This window comes from Tachypleus tridentatus, chromosome 3 (assembly GCF_004210375.1).
Source record: "Tachypleus tridentatus isolate NWPU-2018 chromosome 3, ASM421037v1, whole genome shotgun sequence".
NCBI lineage: Eukaryota > Metazoa > Arthropoda > Merostomata > Xiphosura > Limulidae > Tachypleus > Tachypleus tridentatus.
This window is the reverse complement of record NC_134827.1, coordinates 104105133-104115372: the sequence shown is the minus strand read 5'-3', so window position 1 is coordinate 104115372 and position 10240 is coordinate 104105133. Positions and strand designations below refer to the sequence as shown.

At 32.1% G+C, this 10240-nt stretch overlaps 1 protein-coding gene across 4 annotated transcripts; it reads left to right on the top strand.

Moving 5' to 3' along the window:
• The first annotated feature begins 1377 nt into the window (after positions 1-1377).
• LOC143247654 (U11/U12 small nuclear ribonucleoprotein 25 kDa protein) lies at positions 1378-9782 on the top strand. Of its 4 annotated transcripts, none has more exons than XM_076496031.1 (4): positions 1378-1463; positions 4198-4309; positions 7551-8013; positions 9564-9782. In XM_076496031.1, exons 3-4 carry the CDS (start codon positions 7675-7677, stop codon positions 9726-9728), a joined length of 504 nt encoding a protein of 167 aa, XP_076352146.1. In that variant the 5' UTR covers positions 1378-1463; positions 4198-4309; positions 7551-7674; the 3' UTR covers positions 9729-9782. The 4 variants fall into 4 exon arrangements, with proteins under 4 accessions (XP_076352146.1, XP_076352149.1, XP_076352147.1 ...); XM_076496034.1 differs by having other exon boundaries at positions 7551-8017; XM_076496032.1 differs by lacking the exon at positions 4198-4309.
• Positions 9783-10240: the final 458 nt, after the last annotated feature.

Genomic DNA, 10240 nt, shown 5'->3' with positions numbered 1-10240 from the left:
TTATTTGTGAGTGATAAAAAAATGGTCATTTGGTCCATGTAAGATATTTATTATTACCACCTTGCTCTGAATTACATGAGGAAACTGCTTTTGGTGATATGTATCTTCAATCACTGAATTACTCATATAATCTCTTAAGCCTTTCCAGTGTTGCTGCTTCTTTGAAACGTTAAGACCGATTAGTCCATAGGCTAACTATTGTATTAGAAAAGTAGTGCCGTCTTAACCAAAGTTGTATCTGAGTTCTCCATATCATAAAGCTATGTCCTGTCTCAGCATCTGCAAATTTCTAGATATGCCACCTAGATCTAGGAGCTCAGATCCTATGAACTTTAGTTTCTCTGGATCCTTTTGTTCTAACAGAAACAAGTTGAGAGATTGTAACTTGTTTATAGCCATTAATACCTCCAATCTAGAATCATCGTGTCAGCTTTACTATGACCTTTCTACAACAATTCAACATTCTTATTTCTGTATATACAGCCTAAACCATTTTTGCCTCATAACTTGTCAATACAAACTGTCTCGAAGACATTTAGATTCCTTCTAATAACTATGTTTAGGCCTTTTTCTTTTTTTTGTCATGAATTTCACCATGAGCTTCTTCAACTTATAAGATTAGCCACAACTCTGTATTCACTGTTTTGTTTTTCTGTTAAAAATCACTAGAGAATAACTGACTGGAGAATAGATTGCACAAACAAATTTTCATAAATCTACATATTGCTACCAGAAACAAATGCCAGTTGAGAGTTGTGTGTAAGCTTATGGTTGTTAAATGTATCAAACCAAAGTCCTTTATGTTATGGGTTGGTTAATAACGCACTTTCAACTGTAATTCAAGTTTTTATAGTTATTAAAATGTTTGTACAGCATTTTTATTTAGTTTGTGTTTTTTTTCAGATAGTTTGTTTTCAAAAGCAGAACAGAATAATCATAATTTGATAATATACCTATTGTTTATATTAGTTATCTGTAATCTTCGAGCTGCTATGGGTGTCTTTATTTATTTTTTTTATCTACCTACATATCAAAACAGAAACTAGTAATGATTCTGTTTCCTCAAACCAAATGTCCCGAAGTTAGAACTGGTTTCTGTTCTTGTAATCATGAAGATATACAATGTTTTAAACTGCCACTGTACTATTAAAGATTAAGGTACCAGTGGAAAATTGGTTATTGATGTGTACATTTGAAATGGCAGTGGAAACTTTCTAATATATACGAAATGACTTTATATTGTGCAATTTTTGTTTCTTTTGTGGGGGTTAATATACCAACTTTGTCCTGCTGTCATTAGGAACATTGAAAGGATAATTATTTCAAAAATAAAATTTAATAGATATGAAAGGTTTGAAATTATTGTTTTAATTAAAGGTGACTGATGTCAGCTACAACATTTGGTCAGAAAAGATTTTCTGCGAAAGCCCCCGACAAAGGAAGTTTTCCTTTGGATCATGAAGGTAAGTTTGTTAGACAAGAGGACATGCAAGTGTGTGATAAGCCTAAACTATATATTTTCATTGAAAGTATTAGAAATATTCAAGTCAGGGTTGTGCAGTTGATATCTTGTGATCCATTTTTACAGTTGTGCTTTATCCTCTGGATGAGTATTAATTTTACTTTTATATTATTTGTTACATTGTTACAAAAACACTCTTAGTTAGTTTTCTCGGGAACTACATAGATTCGTGAAAATTTCAGAACTATAGAATTTTAATACCTGTACATGAACATTTCAAACACACCTCTAAACTTTCAAATCTTTTATATGTCATTATCCAGTTGAATCCTTGTGTTAAATGAAGAGCTTTCTGGTCAGTGACTGTGAAACAAAACAAACTATGGATCTGAAATGCTTTGGTTAATTTGTTTTCATAACGGTTGTTAGGCTGATTGATCCTCCAGTATTTCTCTGGCTTCTGGCATTTAAAACAATGATATACACAGATATAGTAACAGATATATTTAAATTAATGCAATATTATTATATTTCTTATGTCAACAGTAAGTGTCCAGTGCTGTTTGACCACCAGTTGTAGGAAGAAAATGAAATAAGCTTTAAACTGTTTTATTTCCTCAAAAGGGGTCTGAAGGTCATCTGGAGCAATCATTCATGTGTTTTAACCACTTGCACTATCGTACAGTAGTGTGTTGTTTGTCTGTCAGTCAGTAGATACTAAAATAACTTCATATAAGGAACACTTAATGTTATAATTTATACTGTCGAGATGTCAGTAAAATATGCACTTATCATGAATCATGAGAAGAATTATGCACGGTTTTACTACAACACAGCACGACACATGAACTTGAAAAGGAAGAATTTAAAATATGTTTTATTGTTAACTTTAGTTTTGTTTACTCTTGAAACAGAACACTTTTGAGGACTCAGCAGAAGTACTCCAGAGTGTGTGTGTGTGTGTGTATATAAATATATAAAGTATACTTTTTTTTTATGTATTAGCATAAACGTAAAGTACGGCATGTCAGTTTATGTGTGAGAGATATTTTGTATGTTGTTGTTTACTGTAGTATCCTAGTTACTAAATGCTGAAAAAGGCCCAGCATGGCCAGGCAGGTTAAGGTGTTTGACTCGCAGTCTGAGGGTTGTGGGTTTGAATCCCCGTCACACCAAACATTCTCGTCCTTTCAGCCATGGGGGTGTTATAATGTGACAGTCAATCTCACTATTTATTGGTAAAAGAGTAATCCAAGAGTTGGCAGTGGGTGGTGATGACTAGCTGCTTTCCCTCTAGTCTTACACTGCTAAATTAGGGACAGCTAGTGCAGATAGCCCTCGTGTAGCTTTGTGCGAAATTCCAAAACAAACAAATGCTGAAAAACCATAAAATGAATAAACAGATATATAGATGAACAACATATGTGCAAAGCAAAACAATACCATTTATTGGAAAAATCCAGATGCCAACAGTATTGTTAATGATTGTGTTCACTGCTAAATAAAAGGAAAAACAATTCTTGAAGTTTTATTTTGGTTTAACATGGAATAGAGAGGAGACAAGTGGATGTTTTAAAGACATGGATTTTTTTTAGCATTTTGTTACTTGGACAAAAAGTTTACTTTAATTTCCAAACCCTTAACATAATATATATCATGACTGAAGAAACAGAAGTAAGATAGACTTGTTACAAGACTGGTTCTTTATAACAGTGAGTAAAATTATCCTTAATGTCAGTATCATATAGTTTTTTAATAGACCCTGTAAAACTTGCAACTATGATGTTTTTGGACTAAAGTTGGGAGAGAACCATATTTGATTGTTTTTTATTCCTAATGTTCGTTAGTGTGTGCATTATTCATTCATTTTTCAGCAAATAAATAATAAACCATAAGCTCTTCTCACACATACAATGTTAAGATGTATAACAGGCAGGCTGTCATATTGTTTTTTCAGACATTTCCTCATGGTATTGTTTCTTTACAATACTGTAGATTTTCTGATTAATTGACTGTTTAATGTTAAATATTTTCAGTAATGTTTGTTCTTCTAAGTGCAAGTTTGTTTGTTTTTTAGCCTTTAAAAGTTGGTTTTAGTATTACTTAGAGTCTTTAGGAATGGTGGTAATTAGTACTGGTTCCGTTAGTTTTTATTTAAAGAGTTAACTGTTTAAATGTGAAATTGTTTGTTGTCCACAACTTTATTGGGTGTTCAAGGACAACTGTGATGAATCATATGGCCTCTTGTTGCTTGTAGGTTATGTCGTACGAGTGACACAAAAAATTAAAAATACTATTAATAACAAAATTAATCACTCTAATTACTGTTGGTTCCTTTTGTATTTCTACCATTAAATAGATGATTTCATCCAATTTACTATTAAAAACAAATTTTGGCTGTTGTTTACACTAAGTGTTATAATATATAAAGAATGTCCAATAGGATGCAGTTTGTTGAACCTGCTTCTAGTTAATTACAAAAGAACAAGTTGATAAACTGATGGTTAAATAAACTCCTTTAACTTATATTTATTCCTGATTGATTTGGTTAACACCATGAAAGTGTGTTGAAAAGAACTAATACCATGTTTTACCTGTAGAAAACCAAATATAATTTTTGTGTAGAATTCTACTTATAATAAAATAGTTTATGTTGAGAAGTTTATATCACTGCTCGTTTTGTGTTTAACTGTGTGCTTTTTAAGACTTTACTTGTAGTTACATGTATATTACAGGTGAATGCAAGAAGCATATGTTGAAATATTTACTTTGCTTGAGAGAAAATAACAACAGCAACACATCTTGTAGGAATTTAGCCAAGGATTACCTTCAGTGTCGAATGGATAAGTAAGATTTTTCTAATTAACTGGTTTTATGTTATTTTTATCTTGTTATCAAATAACCAAGATTTGTTTTGTTATAAACAATCTTCATTACTGCCTGTAACTAAAAGAAAATGTTCAAAAATCTTTCTTTGGATCTCCTCTTATTCCAAGCAGTTAGCAATGATTAGTATGTCAGCCTAAGACACAAACAGAAAGCCATTACAACCAGAGTTGAAACACAAACTTGAATTTATTAACCTTTGACAACCAAATAAATCAAAAGTGAAATTTTTTAATAATTAGAATACAAAAGTTATATCTCCCTGAAACAAGGTTAATTGAGTATGTGCTTTGCTAAGACTTGCTGCTAACATTAAAGAGAAATATACCATAAGTATCAGGGTTAGTTTTTCAATAAATAAAGAAATTAGAAAAAATAACCAGTACAAAAAAGTATCTAATTACAAAATAATATTGTGTATTTACATAACTACAAAATCAATAAAACAACTCAGTAATAATCAGTAATAACACTTTTTAGTTATCTCTTAGTTTTTATTTAGTCATTAGACCACAAGATTACATCTCATGTGACCATAAATTTACATAATCATTCTCAACATTAATAACATCTGTACCTCATCATTGGGGAGAAGCTGGTATCAGATTTGTAGTACATACATACTCAAAATCGATGTGATAAGATGGAAGGTGTATTAATACTTTAGTTTAACTCCAGTTTCAAAGCTGAACTAAGGGATAGAAGAAATAATAAATGAAGAGTGAACAAAATAAATTTACAACTTCACAAGTGCAGGAAATATTTCTGATTGTCACCATGCAATTTAAACATAATTTTTCTTTTTACCTTTAATCAAACGTTATGTCGACTAAACATGGTTTAGTTAACATTGACAAATAGTAATTAATATTAGTTTACATTGTTTTAATAGTGGACATAAGAATCCTAAGCTGTTAACAATACCAGGCATCTGTGTATAAAAGTACATTGTTTACTTAATGTTGTAAGATAAACAAACAATAATCAATCATACATGATTAAACAATGAAACTTTTCATTGTATATGTTTTTTTATTTGCTACAAGCATGTTTCAATAGAACCTTGTTTTCTCTTGTAAGCCTAGATTTTAATTGTACAGTGTGAATATAGACTAAGGTTCTGTCGAAACGAGTAATATGACAAATTCTGGAATAAAAGAGATTGCATGGTACAAGTTAAATAATTGTTTTTATCATATAATATTAGGCACTGGTTATGCATATATGAAAAAAAACAAGTGTGTCTGGGTAGAGAAACTAAACATACAGCGTGGTTCATATTTATACTTCCTGTTTTAAAATTTAATACTTAACTAATTAAATAAATACAGCCATGTAGTTATCTATCTACCAGCCAACTTAAACAGTTTTTATTGGCATCTCAGTAGACTACTGTGTCTACACTGTTAGTACTTCGTGGCACATAAAACTGATATTCAGTATCAGTCCACATTTTGCTATAATATGGCTCCCGTTATCTTGCTTTGTGGTGTTTGTCATAGTTATGATATGTGATATCCTTAACATACCCCCATACTTCTATCCTGTACTACCATATGTAATTTTGCTGCATTGCAGTCATTGACTTGGTATCTTCAAGCCAAATGATACGTTGAGCATTTTCACGCACAGATGCCATTTTTATAGGATATCACTACACACTAGAGGGAAAACACAGCGTGACAGCTAGAACTATATGAGTTTGGCTACAATACACTGGTACCTCGGTTCTCAAACTTAATCTGTTCCAGAAGGCTGTTAGAAAACCGAATCAAGTTTTCCCATGAGAAATACTATTAATTAAATTAATCTGTTACAGACCTCCAAAAATTATGCATTATGAAGCATTTTAAGTAAAAATATTGCTTATTTATACCTGTATAATAATACTTACATATCAACCACAAAAAACTATAAACACAATAAAAAAACAATAAATGAAAATTTAACTGCACTTTATCTGTGCTGAGGAGAGCTGATAGCGTAAGTGAAAGATGGTGAGGAACGTGGAGAGTAGGAGGGTTATTATTGTTTGGAAGGGGAGTCACCTTCCATAAAAACGTCGGGTAACTCTCCTTCTGGGGTTCTTTCTCTTTTCTGTCTCTTTGTACCACTACAACCTGCTTGAGACTCACTGGACCTATTTCTTACTAAAAACTTGTCTAATGAGGTTTGTTTCTTCCTGCATTTTAAAATGTTTCTGAAGTAAGACATGACATTGTCATTGAAAATGTTTATGTTGCAGTTTGCTACAGCTTTGTCAGGGTGAAATTTTTTCCACAAAACTTTATAACTCTCCCCATTTTCCACACATTTCCTTGATTAGTGAACTAGGAACATCCTCCCTTCCCTCCTCCTCATCTGAAGACACTTCCTCAGTTGCCTTCTGTTGCTGCTCCTTCTAAAGGTCTTGGAGTTCTTCCATGGTGAGCTCAGTGTTGTGGTCTTCCACCAACTCCTCCACATCATCACCACTCACATTCAAGCCCATACACTTGCCTAGTGAGACAATATCCTCGACAATAGGATCAGACTCAAAGTCTTCAAAATCTCTCTCTGAGACTGAATCTGGCCACAATTTCTTCCAGGCGGGTTATTTCGGGGGTTCGGGCCACGACAGTTTAATTCGGGAACCAAAACACTTTTTTCTCAAACAATATGTTTGAAAACCGAATTGTTCGAGAAGGGAGTCGTTCGAGAACTGAGGTACCACTGTATTTCGAAAACTGTATGGTTATATTTCGTTAGTTATTTAATTATTAAATTTTAAAATGGGAAATGATATTTGGCTAATCTCTGTGTATTTTTGGAAATAAAACTGTAGTTATTTGTGAGCAAGTCTGTCAACCTTATACATTTGCTGATCAGGAAGGATTTATTTAAAAAATAGTTTTTGGATTAAAAACAATGCATTTTATACAACAGTTTACAGTGTTGCTTACTCAACATTTTAAGCAAAGAATATAAAATATTCTGTTCCTTTGTTGCTTGTATATTCTGATATTTGTTAAAGCAAATAAACTAGTGTAACGTTAAATGTAATGATTCCTTAGGTTGCAAAACGTATGTATATTTCATGTGTAGCAGAACATTTTAATACACAATTTATGTGTACATGTAGAGATGTAAAAATGTTAATTTTGAAATTCAAATACTTGTATTTTGTTCTGTCAGATACTTGGTAAAAAATCAAATTTTTCAGACAGCTTATGAGTAAAGAAGACTTAGGGAAGCTTGGATTTTCTGATGTGGAGAAGCAACCTGATAGAGAATAATAATAACTATTGAAAAGTTTAACAATTAGAATAGATCAAAGTTAAAAAACAATGTCAGTAAATGAAGGACTTGTCTCAGTTGAAACATCTGTACATAAGGAAGAAGATGACGAAAATTGTAGTTCTAGTACAGGCCTCTCTCACCAGGAGGCTCTGGCTAAAGTCGAAGCAGGCATATCTGAACTAATAAAGAATGATCCACTCCTTAAGTTTCTACCAGAAGATGTGACACTTGAAGAATTAACATCCCAAATCGCTCTAGAGCATGGTGGTTCCATGACAGTGGCAGTGCAGAGGAAAGATGGGGAGATATATCCAGTTGTGGTAGAACAGAAAGCCACTGTGGGAAATTTGAAGAAGGCATTACAGAGACATGTAACATTGAAGCAGGTAAGTAAGTTTCATGCTTTTTTAGTAAGGAAAGTGGTTACTTATTTTGAAATAATGCTTTTTCGATTCTTCACTGACAAACCTGCTGTGATGAAATTCTGAGACTGAAGGAAGGAGACTCAATGTTACACTCATTTAAGTTGTAAATATATAAATAAGTGAAGAAGAAATACACAATTCCAAGAAACTAAATTTTTACAAAGCTCCTGCAGTAGTATATGTAGCAGGTTTCAGGCCCAACTGTAGAATCTAATTTCAGCCTCCCCCCAGAAAAACTTCCATTTTATACCTTTTGAACTTTAATACTGTACCCCTAAAAACTGAACATTTGAATTATGAGTTTGTACCTAATAAATGCAATGTTAAATGTTTCCATATGATTTATCATTGGTTTGCCTATCAGTTACTTAGGTTTTGGTTCTCAGCATTCATTAATTATCCCTGTATGCTAGGTTAATATTTATTAATTATACCTACATCCTAAGGCTAACATTAATTAATAATACCTACATAATAGGGCTGATATTTATGAATTATCTGTACAATAGGGCTAACATTCATTAGTTATACCTGCATACTAGGGCTAACATTCGTTAGTTATTCCTACATAATAGGGTTAACATCCATAAAACATAAGTCAAAAAACAGTTCTCCTTGAAGCTTGATTGCTTCTTCTCTTTTATGAGTTAAGTTAAATGGATATGAGAGAGCTTTCACAACCTGTAATAAGATGGAACACTATCGTACATGCCGGACAAAGCTCTATTGAGGTAGGCCTAAGTAATTATTTGTAGTAAAATGTCTGCATTTTTTTATGTTACAACAAAATTGAAATAAATATTTCTGTTTTGATCCTATGAATCTTTCATGTTTTGGACCTGTAGCTCTACTGTGGAATTATCCTGTGTTTGATTATAGTTTTGTCTAGTGTGTTTTATTGTAGTTACAGTCTTTAAATTTCTCAGTCACTATTATTGTTAATCCTCAATCAAAGCAAACTACATAATAAATCACAACCAAAGAAGTTGATAAGTGAAAGTAATTTGTATTTGGTTTCAAGGTGTAATTGTTCAAAAACCATAATCTCGCATGTTTTATTTTAATTTTATCTGAGAAACTCATTTACAACTTAACCAAGATAACTATTGATACTACAGAAAAACCAACCAAAGAGAACCAGAGAGTTAGTTTAATGTATTTTGTTGATGTTGAAAGTCATTACTTAAGTGCAACTTAAATTTTTACTTTAAATGAGGTTTTCTACTGACTCGATGGAAACCATTGTTTGTATCATTTGTAGATAACTGAAGTACTGTAAAAATGACAGACAGGTTAGTTTTGAGTGACAACTGCACCAGTCTCATAAGGAGGTATATCTTAGGTAAATCTGGTATTTTGTGACACTTTGGAACTGTTTTTAAATGTTATATACTTAAAAGGTTAATCTATTATAATATATGTAGTGAGTGAAACAAACACTTTAATGTGCAAATGTACATGTGAAGCAAGTCTATTTTCTCTCTGTGTGGTTAACTGTTTTGTTTTTTCAGAAAAGAGAGAACATGAATCGAACGCTCAGTTGGAGATATATTTGGAAGACCTACTGGTTGTATTTCAATGGCCAGAAGTTGACCCAAGACACTAAACTTTTAAAGGAATACGGTATAACCAACAATTCAGTTGTTACTTTTATCAAACGGTTGCGAGTTTCGTAGTAAAGGTGCCTTAAAGTTAAAAGCATTTTGAGAAATAAATTTCATGTTCTGATGTATATTATTGAGTTTTCTTTGTACAAAAGAAGTGAAAATTAACTTGAACAAATTTCTCATGAATTTGATTTCAATTTTTTAATTCAATAAATCTTAAAAAAAGACACTTTTCAGTTGAGATTAATAGTAATAATGTTATAATGGTGGTTATGGTGGTAGTGTTATGGTGGTAGTAGTAACATTATAATGATGGTGGTGGTAGTGTTATGGTGATAGTAGTAACATTATAATGATGGTGGAGGTAGTAGTAATATTATGATGATGGTGGTGGTAGTGTTATAGTGGTTATGGTGGTAGTAGTAACATTATAATGATTGTGGTGGTGGTAGTAATATTATGATGATTGTGGTGGTGGTAGTGCTATAATAGTGATAGTAGTAGTGGTGGTATAATGGTGGTGGTAATACATGTGGCTGTGATAAGGATAGTGGTTTCACTATTAGCCTGCAAGTAGATAT

Bases quoted from the DNA above. Each gene is read 5' to 3' on its own strand.
- LOC143247654 (XM_076496032.1), top strand. From the start codon at position 7,675: ATGTCAGTAAATGAAGGACTTGTCTCAGTTGAAACATCTGTACATAAG. The intron at 8,014-9,563 runs GTAAGTAAGTTT...TTGTTTTTTCAG, and splicing joins GACATGTAACATTGAAGCAG to AAAAGAGAGAACATGAATCG.